The 13,032-nt window shown below is 37.5% G+C and overlaps 1 protein-coding gene across 1 annotated transcript in view; it reads left to right on the forward strand.

Moving 5' to 3' along the window:
- DNAH8 (dynein axonemal heavy chain 8) overlaps nt 1-13,032 on the forward strand; it is a 248,175-nt gene that overhangs the window by 61,359 nt on the left and 173,784 nt on the right. The window contains exons 24-27 of the mRNA XM_081141591.1: nt 2,846-2,921; nt 3,856-4,048; nt 11,259-11,455; nt 11,999-12,125. Of these exons, the coding sequence (XP_080997717.1) occupies nt 2,846-2,921; nt 3,856-4,048; nt 11,259-11,455; nt 11,999-12,125 (593 nt within the window). The remainder of the gene's footprint in view (nt 1-2,845; nt 2,922-3,855; nt 4,049-11,258; nt 11,456-11,998; nt 12,126-13,032) is intronic.

A 13,032-nucleotide genomic window follows, 5' to 3' on the forward strand; every position in this document is an offset into this window, starting at 1 on the left:
GGCTCACCCAAAGGTATCTACTAACATGAGCTTTGTCACTGTCTTGGTTTTCCTTGGAATTTACCATGTATATGTATCCCTAATCAATGTATCATTTAATTTTGCCTGTTTTGGACTGTGTTCAGCATTATGTTTTTGAGATTTATCTATGTTGATGTAATTTATTTCACTTGTGTATAGTTGGAGCATAAACAGTCTGTTTTTCCGTTCTACTGGTGATGGCCATTTGAGCTGTTTCTGGGTTGGGCTATTGTGAATAAATCCTCTGTGAACGTTTTTGTACCTGTCTCCTGCTGCACCTGCTCAGAGTGGAAAGATGGGCCCTAGGGTGAGTGCATGCCTCACTTACCAGGCACAACCTAGCGTGACAGTCCCATGGCTCCTCATCCTTAAAAAAAATCTTGCCAGCATAGGAGGTGTGAAATGGCATCTCATTGGATTTTCAGTTATCATTTTCCTGGTTACTGATGAGGTTGAACACATTTTTATGTTTATGAACCATTTGTGCTTTCTTGTCCTTAAAATTTGTGTTCTTCTACCCTCCCCTTCCCTCCCCTCCCCTTCCCCTCTCCTTCTTTCCCCCTCCCTTCCCTTCCATTTCCCTATCTCCCTTCTGCCCTTTCTGCCCTCCTCCCCCCCACCACCTGTTTTTCTGTTGGGTTGGATTTGTTTATCAATGCTCTGAATATATTAGTTTGTTGATGATATATGGCAAATATATTCTCTCTGTTGTGCCTGTCTTTTCATTCTATATGTGGTATCCTTTGCTGAGTTTAAAAATATTCACGTTTATCCATCTGTTCTTTAAAATAGTCAAATTTAGAAATCTTTTTATTAGTAATTTGTGATTTCTATGTCTTTTAGAAGAAATCTTTCCCTTCTTCATAATGTCATCTAAAAGTTTTATAGTTTTATCTTTTACATTTAGTGATTTAATCCACCTGGTATTGATTTTTGTATTTAGTGTGAGGTAGGAAACTAGTATATTTTTTTCTGTTAACCAAGCAAAAGTTGTTGAAAATTAATTTTTCTTTTGGGAGGGTTATTTAAATTACATTGAATCTGTGCATAAATTTGGAGAGAATTAGCATATTTCAATGAAGTTCTATAATTTTCCATGTAAAAGTTTTGCACACTTTTGTTAGATTTACTCCTTGGCTATTCATTGCTGGATTTTAATTTAGTTGGACTGTTAAAATCTCTCCGTGTGACTGTAAACTTGTCACAGGGAGGGAGAGAAACAGAAACATCTATGTGAGAGAGACACATCGATGCCCCAACTGGGGCTGGGGATGGAACCTGCAACCCAGGCAGGTATACTTGACCGGGAATTGAACCTGCGACCCTTTGGTGCACTGGCCAACTCTCTAACCAGTGAGCCACACCTGCCGGGCGGGACATTCTCTTCTTATGGAACTCCTAGCAGCTGAATGTTGAATGGATTGACACATAATTTATTGTTCAAACTAGGACACTGTTTTTTGTGAGGGGCACGATTCAGATGAAGGGTCAGGACAGACTTAACCCAGAACTGTCTTGGGCACACTGGATATGTGGTCATATCAACTGCTGGGGCCTCTCCTTCTTGTCTCCTAATGACTCTGTCATATATTTTGTCTTTTTGCATTTCTGGGCTACATTATGGGCAAGTATCTGTATCTATTATAAAATGATTTCATCTATTGCATCTTAAATATTTCAATTAATACTTTTTCTTACCATTTCTGCCTTTTTAGTTGAGTAATTCTTTATTATTATTTTTTTTAGAAGATAGCCTTCATTTATATTTGAACATTCGCATTATACTTATTTTGGAGTTTGTCATACTTCTCTACATTGACTTTCATCTGGAGTGAGTTTCTGGTTCAATTATTGACTTCTTTAGCTCTCTTTCTTACTGTTAGACATAGTCATGCTTGTTGGGATTTTAGTTTGTATGTCCTCTTTGAGCCAGAGATCTTTTTGTTTTTGAATCTTTGTCTGTCCTTTCTTGTCTCTCTATCTAGGAGTTTCACTTTTGCTTCATCATGACCCTTAGAACCTTGAATACAGAGCCAGGTCTTATTGGCTCACAGTTACTGCCCCCTGAAGAGGCACTGGGATATGGCAGGTTCAGCTGGGAACGCACAGGGACCCTGCTTAGTCGCTTATTGGGGTGCTGTGCTTTTGCTTCTGTCACCCCAGGCCCCCATCTTCTGGAAAAACGGTAGCTGCAAGGCTGTATTTATAAATGGGAGTGTAGTTTTTCAGTAATGACAGCATTTCTTGCTATGAAAAATTTACAGTTATTATAGTTTTGTCTGGGGTGGGGGCAGAGGTCAAGGCAGAGGGAGATAATCATACTATTTTCAGCTCTGGTATGCATCAGTTACTTGCACTCATGTGTTTGTACGTCTTTTCTTCTGTCTGAGCATGAATGATACTGTATAAAAAGGAAGTTTTGGGAAAGCTTTGACCAAAAACCTTTAATCTTTCAAAAAAGTATATGTAAAAGAGTATATGAAGATATATGCTTTTTGTTGGTGGTCTTGTCCAATATCTGTTACAGGGCTGGGGAAAAATAATGCTTTTAGCAAACATTATTAAATGCTTATGACTAACAGAGAACAACATTAAAATACTAGAAAATGTATATGAGGCTTAATATTTTACTTTTAAGAATAGTAAGTCACTGTGTTTTCTTAGCTCTCTGAAATTTGTGGTTTCATTATAAAAAACATTCTCTTCATGTAATTTAGTATTTTGAAAATGGTCTTTATTTTTTAGGATTGAGTGCTATAGCATAACAAGCTGTTTATGAAATTATAGGTTAAGGTTTATCAGCTAAATGTCCATCTCTTTACAGCCCATATGGTCGAAAACGGTCAGAAGATGTTATTTCCTTTATAAAAACTGAAGTACATCTTGCAATTCCTAACGTGGTAAGGATGACCAAACAGTCAAGTTAACACAGTGGTATTTGAGAAGGGTAGCGTCACAACTGAATTTTCATTTATGGTAACCTCTTGGTCCTGTGTATCTTTTTACCTCACCTCAGTATTTAACAAAATAAAAATATTATCATTAATATCTGTTATAAAAAATTGCTCTGCGTAGCTCATGATATACTGAAGGTAGGTGACAGTTGAGTAAAGCATCTGTTTAGCCATCAATTGGCAAGTATTCTAAAAATCTTGCTTTTTCTTACTTAAACCATTAAATTATCTAAGTAAGACCATCTCAGAAGTCCAAATCTCTACCCCAAACACACGACCATGAGGCAACCCACTAAGGATGGCAGAATAGAAAGAGAGAGAGAGCCTATGCCCTGAGCACCATAGAACCCTTATGCTTTCTCATGGATTTTATCTCTACTACCACCCCAGCTGCATATGGGCATTTGGAACCCAAAGCCACATGGGATGACGGGTGCATTCTGTAAGGGGCCTTGGGATTAGGCCAGGCGGGGACAATCTGTGATTCACCTAACTCCACCTCTACACAGTCTGGCCTCCTAGAGGACAGTGCCTTGCTTATTTGGCACAGTTCAGAGAACAGAGGTCAGAATCTTGGCAGTATAGTTTCTTCAGTTGTTTGGCTTCATGGACACCCAACTCGGAGTCCACAATTTTTGGCTGCATCCAGCCACCCTCACAGGGAAAGGATGACAAGTACTCTGTTTGACTTTCTTGCCTGCAGGAGTTGAGAAAGTCTGCATGCAGTCTGCACTCCCCTCACATCCCTCTCCTGAAAGCAGCCTTTTCCTGAACCAACTGAGGCTTTCCCCCATTCGGGGGGGAATAGTGGGGGTAGTGAAATCAGAGGGACAGATCCCATGTGCCAGCAGAACCAGGAACTTGTTTCTTCTTCCCACAGGTAATAGTCCCGAGTTTGGATGACATTCAGCAAGCCATTAACCGTATGATCCAGTTAACCCTGGAGGTCAGCAGAGGAGTGGCTCACTGGGGGCAGCAGCCAACGCGGCAAATGAAGACTCTCAGTAGTTCCAGCCGTACCACTGACCTGAACTACTCAGGTGCTCAAGGAAAGCAGCTGAAGAAGGAAGAAAGTAAGAATGTTCAAACAAATCTCAGAGCAGTAGAACCCTGAATTACAATTAATAAGTGCTCTTCTCTGATTCTTCCTAAGTGTGACAGCATGTAGATATTTTTAAAAGTCATTTTTATATGTTTATTTGTTAAGTTTTGCATTTAAAAAACTAGTGTTCTCCATCATCTATCGTAAACATAACATGCAGACATTTCTTTCCTGATTTGGTCATGGGTGAATTAAGGATTTTTATCATGGTTCTATCATAACTTCAGTTTCAAAGTTAAAAATTAAAACAAGAATAATGTATTTGGTCTCATAAACTTAGTTTGCTGGAACATGGTATTTAGAAGGTCTGGGTCATGTGTTCTTTGTGCTTAAAATACATGTAAGCTATTCCCTAAGTAATTATTCCCTCTCTCCCTCCCTCCCTCTTAGCTGTTCTGCCACATTTTAAAAAATTTTATTTACTTTAGACAAAATTGTATATTTTTAAGGTGTACAGCATGATATTTTAAAATACATATACATTGTGAAATGATTACCACAATCAAAGTAATTAGTGTATCCATCCCCTCCCATAGTTACCATCTTTTTGGTGTATGGTGAGAACACTTGAGATCTACTCTCTTAGCAAATCTCAAGTATACAGCACATTATTATTAACTGTAGTCACCATACTCCATTAGGTCTCCAGAATTTATTCATCTTATAAATGAAAGTCTGTACCCTTTGATCAATGTCTCCCCTTTTCCTACATCCTCAGACTCTGGTAACCACTATTCTACTCTGTTACTATGAGTTTGTGTTTTTTACAATGAAATATTATTCAGCTTTAAAAAGAAGAAAATCCTGCCATTGGTGACAACATGGATGAATCCGGAGAACATTATGCTAAGTGAAATAAGCCAGACACTGAAGAAAAATATTGTATAATCTCATTTATGTGTGGAATCTAAAAAAAAAGTCAAACTATTTTTCTGAAACCATACTACCTCCATTGGTAACCAGGGAAATACAAATTAAAAATAAGGTACCATGTAAGTTACACGAACAGGTGGCCCAGAGCCCCATGCCACCTTTCCATATTGCACAAGCACTGCTCTCTCAGCTGACCTCTGTAGTCTCATGGGGTGTTCCCTACAACCAGCGGGATAAAGGACAACAAAAATCTCAGGCCTGGCCTATGATGAGTTGGCTTGGTGTTTTGGTGTGAGCTGAAAATGACTTCCACTGCACTGTAGCCTACTCTGGAGGCCCTTAAGGCCCTGAAGAATTGTGATTCTCCCCCAGTGGGCAGAGCTTCAAGTAGCATAACCTTTTGAAGGAGGGGAAAGCCATCTGAAGCAAAGATATACTGGATGGACTCTTGGGCAGTGACAAATGGCTGGACAAGTTGTGCAGGACTTAGAAGGAGCAACACTGGGAAATCAGAGGCAAGGAAGTCTGGGGAAAAAGCATGTGGGTGGATCTATATATATACAAACCTAGTGGCAGGGCTAGGAATGAATCTAGATAAGAGACTAGAACCCAGTTGTCTGACTTTTAGTCCAATGTTTCCTATTATTATAGCAGGCTAAATGTAAAGCTAAAAACCATTAGGTGCAAGAATCTTTAGACTAATCAACAACCTTGCAAATAAGAATTCTGTTCTCTGCCATATTATCAACTAAGTGTGATGGTAGGATAAAAGCATTTTCAGACATTGACTGTCTTAAAAAATTTACCCTCAATATACCCTTTTCCACAAAGTTACTGAAGGTTGTACCCTTTCAAAATGAGAAAATAAAGCAAGGGAAAAAGAGACAAAGACATACGATACAGGAAACAGGGATGAAATACAGCAGAGAGGTGAAGGGTATGCCCAGGGGGGTGATAAAGGATGGGTACACAATGACAAATGTATTCTGAGCGTAGCGGGCCACCAGTGAAACTCAAGAGATAGATGAGTTTTCACTCCCCTTACCAAGATGTCTGGTGCCATTGTACTGTCTTAACTTGAAGAACGAGTTTCTGGGTCAGCCTGACCCATGTCTTGTCCGTGTTTGCTTGCTTTACCATGTGCTGACAGAGTTGCTGCTCTACTCTCATTGCCCTAAGTCAGCTGAAGAAACTTGTTTCACTCTTCGAAGTGTTCTGCTTTGACCTACTACTGAGAACTGAAGGGGAGGTACTGTGATCTAGGAGAGTATGAAGCCCGCTATCCTGGCTGTATTCCTGCTGGACATCCATTACTTGGATCATAAACACAGCCCTGCCAGATGCCCTGATTATGATGAGACCTATATTATCTATACAGGACTTATGATCCTATACCATGGCTTCCCCAAAAGGGCTTTTGTAGACTTGTAGAAAGCTGAAGCAAGTCTAGGCCAAGAGACTCTCCAGCTTCTTTTCTCCTGGGAGCCTTCATCTAGCATGAGCAACTCATGTTTTTCTTTCACAGCAGCTACCTTTGTCCTTATGGCTCAGTTTTAAAAAATTAAACAACATATTGTTTAGAGATAAGTCCATTGGTTTATCTTCAAGTTTATCTCCAAAGGAAATTCAGGATGGTGGTTACCTCTGGGGGTAAGGGATGTGATTGGAGAGGGGCCAAAAGAGGAATACTAATAATTTCTTGGCATCCTCTTCTTAACCTGGGTGCTGAGTACATTGAAATCCTGTTTTTCTTCTTCAATACATGTTTTGTATACTTTTAATTCTTCTTTAACAATGTATTACATATGCTTCTGTGTATGTGATATATTTCACTCATCCACACACATCCTCAGCAAACTAGGGATAAGAGGGATTTTCTGATAATGCTATGGATGGAAAAATTTAGAAGCATTTCTTCTCCATTAAAATGAAGAATAAACAAAAAAGCCTGCTATTGTCAGATTTATTCAGGATTTTACTAGAGATCTTTACTATGATGCCTCACAGTAAAAAATTTGAATAGTAATTGGAAAAGAAGCCTAAGGTTGTTTTTATTTAAAAATCAGGTGTAGACAATTCAAGAAATCTAGAAACAACTATTATAACTATAAGTTCAGTAATATTTATCTCTAAAGACCAATATACAAAAATAGAGTATTTCTGTAATGGCCAGTGATTCAATTAAAATATAATACAGTTATGTCAATTATATCTCAATAAGTCTAGAAAACAATGTAATAGAAAAAAATAGATTTTTCAATGGCCACAAAACCATGAAGTACTTTATAAATAAATGTAAAAAATATTTTCACAGAATTTTTGGAGAAAATGATTATTATTGAATGACATGGTAGACTGGAATAAATTAATAACATGAAGAAGTCAATTCCTTTATTAATTTATAAATTCAATACAATTCCAGTAAATTAAGCAGAATTTTTTCTATAATTTCTTAATTTTAATAATTTATTGTAAAATTTTATTGAAGTGCAAAGAGCTGAAAATAGCTCAAAAAATAGTGAAGAAAAACTGCCAAATAGCAAGGAGTATTATAAAGCCAAACTAATTTAAACAATCTTTTAATGGTACAATAATTGATGATAGATCGATTGAATAGGACAGAGGCAGCAGAAACACTCATATATATGGAAATTAGATTGTGACACAGGTGGAATTATAAATCAGAGAGAAAAGAATATGTTATTTAATAAATGGTACTAGGGACTTTTATCCATATGGGAAAACTTAAATTAAATCTTAAATGTATCTTAATTTACATACCCACTATTCTACATTCTGTAACATATATAAACACTTTGGAATAAAAATAGTACAGTATATTTAGGACATCAGAGTAGGTAAAGATTCTTAAGACATACAGAGCTCAAATTGTAGAATGAAATATATTTAAATTTGACTTCTTTATATTTAAAAACAGTCTTTAAGGGATCCTTAAATTAAATGAGCATACTGGCATCCTTAACAAATGCTAGCAAACTGAATACAGCAACATATAGGAAGGAGTATGTGCTGTGACCAAAAGGGTTCGTCCCAGAATACAAGGCTGGCTCAACACTCTGAAGCATACCCTAGTAATAGAATAAAGGACAAAAGCCACACGGTCATTTCAGTAAATATAGTCAAAGCATTTGACAAACTCCAACATTCTCTCATGGTAAACATTCTCAACAATCTGGGAATAGAATTGAACTTCTTCAGCCTGATAAAGTGCATCTGTGAAAAGCCTCCAGCTGACATCACACCTGATGGTGAAAGACTGAATTATTTCCCCCTCAGGTCAGGGACAAGTCAGGAATGCTGACTCTCATCACATCTATTCAACATTATACTGGAGGTTCTGTCCAATGTGTTAAGATAAGGAAAGAAATGAAAGATATACAGATTGGAAAGAAAGAGGTAAAACTGTCTTTATTAGCAGATAACATGATCTTGTGTGTAAAAGTGTCCTTGGGAATACACACATGAACACACACACACACACACACACACTATTAGAGTTAATAAATGAGTTCAACAAGCTTGTAGGATACAAGCATACTATACAGAAATCAATTGTATTTCTAAATACTAGCCAAGAACAATCTGAAAATGAAATTAAGAAAACAGTTTTATTCACCGTAGTATCATAAAGAATAAAATAAATTCAACAGAAGTAGTATAAGGTCTTACAATGGAAACTAGAAAACATTGTTGAAAGATACACCATGGAGAGATGCACTGTGTTTGTGAATTAGAAGACTCAGTATTGTCAAAATGGCAGTTCTCCCCAAATTGATCTATAGATTTCATGAAATCTCTGTCAAAATCCAACAAGGCAGTTTTGCATAAATTGGCAAGTTGATCCTAAAATTTTAATAGAACATATAATAGCCAAAGCAATTTTGAAAAAGAAGAATGAAGCTGGAGGACTTGCACTGCTTGATTTTGAAACTTTCTATAAAGCTGGAGTAATCAAAACAATCTGGTATTGACCTATGAATAGATACACAGATCAATGGGACAGAATAGAGAATCCAGAAATAAACTCTTAGCGTCACTTGACTTTCTGCAAAGATGTCAGGTCAAAGTAATGGGGTAATGGAGAGTCTTTTGAACAAATGATGGTTTCACTATTTGTTATACATATGCAAAAAAATGAAGTTGGACACTCACCGGGTGGCTCAGTTGATTGGAGCGTCGTCCCATACACCAACAAGGTGCAGGTTCAATTCCTCGTCAGGTACACACATACCTAGGTTGTGGGCTCGATCCTGGGTTAGAGGGTGTGCAGGAGGCAACTGATTGATGTTTCTCTCACATTAATGTTTCTCTCCCTTCCTCTCTGTCTAAAGTCAATAAAAACATGTCCTTGGGTAAAAAAAAAATGAAATTGGACTCTTACCTCACACCATACATAAAAATTAACTCAAAGTGAATTTAGTTCTTATAGAAGAACTAAAACTATAAAAAATTTAGAAGAAAACATTGGAGAAACTTTTTGTGATTTGGGGTTACACAAAGATTTTTTAGATGTGACAGCAAAAGCATGATCCATAAAAGAAAAAGTTGATAATTTGAACTCCATTCAAATTACAAATCTTTGCTCTTCAAAAGAAACCATTAGAAAAATTAAAAAGAAGCCACAGATTGGGAGAAAGATGTTTGCAAATCAGACATCTGATCAAGTACTTGTGTTCATAATATAAAAAGAACTCTTACAACTGAATAATAATAAGATACTTTCCCTATCCCAAATGGACAAAAGATTAGACAGTTCATCAAAGATGTATGAATGACTAATAAACACATGAAAAGATGCTCAACATCCTTAGTTATTGGGAAAATGCAAGTTTAATAAACCATGAGATACCACTATACTCCGATTGGAATGGCTAAACATTTTTAAAAATGATAATCGACAGTACTAATTGTTGACAAAGAACTTGGAACTCTGATGCATTGCTGATGGGAATGTAAAAAGGTATAGTCACTTTGGAACCAGGTAGGCACTTCCTTAAAAAATTAAACATATCTTTACCATTTGGCCCAGCAACTCCACCTTTAGGAATTTATCTAAGAGAAATGAAATCATATGTCCATGTAAAGACTTGTATGTGAATGTTCATAGCTGCATTATTCATAATAGCCCCAAATTGCTAGTAACCTAGCTGTCTAAAAATTGGTGAATGGGTAAACAAAATGTGGTATATTGACCCAGTGGTGTACTTCTCTGCAATAAAAGGGACAGAACTACCCAGGTATTAATTAATTAACTTAATTAGGCCAATTCCTTGTCATTTTCTCTTGCTTTCATTCTGATTAACTATAAGGCAAAAGAGCAAATAAGTGACTGGCTTTAGAAGGGATACTCAGCTTCAGCTAATTGTTGCCATGAAATGTGGGCCCTGCACTACCAGATTTTAAGAGAGAAGCTGAAAATCTGGAATTTTGTGTGAAATCCCGTGATTTTTAGTTGTTAACAACTGTTTTAAAAGGTAAGGCACTGTTTGGGCCAGACAACAGTATCTGCATGGTCTCTGATGGAGAATACTTGAAGATTTCCATCAAGGCTGTGACATGACCACATTTTGGCAAGAGATGTTTATAGTAGTGGTTAATAGTGATTGGATGATCTCTATGTACCAGATGCCGAGCTGAAGACGAGCACCTGTTGTCTCATTTCATTCTCACAAGTATCTTGGTGAATATTAAATAACTGGCCTAAGGTTATGTGGGTAATAAATGCAGTGCCTCCCCTTTAATCACCATACTATTTTGGAAGGTAGCAATTTCAATTCTTTTGACCTTTCCTAGGAGGACTTTAAAAAAAAATTGGGGAGGGGGAGGATGTTAATCAGTGTCTTAGTTCTCTCCTCTGAACAACACAGTTTTTCCTCATTAAAGAAATCTAGAACTAAAATAGTTTAATAAGACACGATAGTTTAATAAGAACAAGTGAAGAGCTCAGTTGGTTGGGCAACATCCCGTGCACCAAAAGGTTGCCATTTCGATCCCTGGTCAGGGCACGTGCCGGGGTTGCGGGCTCATTACAAGGTCAGGGGCATGCAGGAGGCAGCTGATGGATGTTTTGCTCTTGCATGGATGTGTTTCTGTCCCTTCCTCTCTCTCTTTAAAAAAAAAATCAATAAAAATATATTTTTTAAAAAGAATAAGTGAAGGTCGCAAGAAAATAGCTTTTACTTATTTAGAGGGAGAGTCTTTAAAATAATACAGCTCGAAATTGAAATTGACATAATATTTAAAGTTGAATATAGCTGTTATCTATATTTAAAAACATCTGTTTTCAGGATCTTTTGAAGAAGTAATTCCTGCAAGGAAGCTGAAGAATTTTTATCCCGGCGTAGCGGAGCACAAAGATATTTCCAAGTTGGTACTCCTCCTCTCTTCCTCTGTGAATTCTCTACGAAAGGTGGCTCATGAGGCCCTGCAGGACTTTCAGAAATACAAGACGCTCTGGACAGAGGACCGAGACGTGAAAGTGAAGGTGTATTTCTGCTACTTGTGATGCAGTTTGGGTTTGAATGTTTATATCTAACATATGTGGGAGCACCAAGAAAATATCAGTGATAATGAAAGGAACTCATGAGCAGAGGTCAATCACCTATAAATGCCAAGCACCTGACATGTCTCGTGTAATTCTCGCAGTGACACTCTGAGGCAATTGATACTGAGGCTCAGGCAGATTTCATTTAATTTGCCTAAACAGTTGAGTACCAGTTATGTTCAGATTGTCCAGTGGTCAGGCATTCAGGGTGTAGCACACTTACATAGACTCAGCTGTGTTTTTGGACTCAAGGAAACTTGAGAACTCTGAACAGCCACTCATGTTATTGTGTGAAATTCCCTCCCATAGCCCCTCTTCCAGTACTAACAGTTTGTTCACCCCTTCCTTATTGAGCCACTGGCCTGATGGCACAGAAAAGTGAAAAAGTACATAAGTAAATGCAATTTTCTAATGTAATTATTATAAGTGTAGGATTTATACTGTCAAAAGCTAAAGCAAACTTTGATTGTTTCCTCACTGCAGGAGTTTTTGGCTAACAACCCCTCTTTGACTGAGATCAGATCGGAAATTCTGTACTATGCTACTTTTGAGCAGGAGATTGATGAGCTGAAGCCTGTTATCATTGTAGGAGCACTTGAATTGCATACAGGTATTTAAAAAATATTACATAGAATACCTGTATTTTCACATGAAATATCACTTTATTTGGAAAGCAGTCATTAAGCTCCTTGGTACAATAATATAAATATTAAGTATTTCTGGATCACCAATATTGTTTATATATGTGTTATGTATATAATATGTATGTTATATAATATATTATGTATTTTTATAGATAATATACCAAGGTGGCTTAACATACTTAATCTGCTGCACAGTTCCTCGATTAGCAAACAACTAAAAGGACAGGTGAAACTCTTTTTCAGGTTACTGCGAGGAGAGGTTGGGTACCTGAGACAGGAGTCAAACAGTTTGAGGTCTCCTGAAGAGTTAAACTGTTTGGGATTAGAGTATCAGAGGATGAAGAGGCAACCACTTAGTGTCTGAAATAAAAAGCCCAAGCTGACTTGATTGCTTCCTGTAGTGAGGGCAAGCTATGCTGGGCAGGGGCAGTGCTCCCTGCAGAGCAGACTGGGGGGTCTCATATTGTGGGCCTACCTAGCTAACATCATCTGTAGAACGATGCTTGCTCAGGTGACACTGTTGTTGATTGGTTGGCACTCAGAGGTGGGCTTATTGAGTATGCTCCTCTGATTGGTTGACATTCAGAAGAGAGGGGCTGACAGTGATTGGCTTGCAAAAGTATGTGAACTAAGGTGAACTGGTCTGTGGTTTGAGTTTAAAACTGGTTGCAGTGGCTACTTGTTGCCATGGTTATAGAGGTACAATCACTCTTAAGTTTGTGAGATTGTATTCTCAGAAGATATTTGAATGACCTATTTTGCATCAACTGTCTACCTTAAGTAGATTTTCAGATCTATGCTCAAGGAATCAGTGTAACTGTGACTCTCAAATTTGACCACCAAGGATACTTGACCCCTCTTCTGCTGGTGACA

Source organism: Miniopterus schreibersii, assembly GCF_964146895.1.
Source record: "Miniopterus schreibersii genome assembly, chromosome: 6".
NCBI lineage: Eukaryota > Metazoa > Chordata > Mammalia > Chiroptera > Miniopteridae > Miniopterus > Miniopterus schreibersii.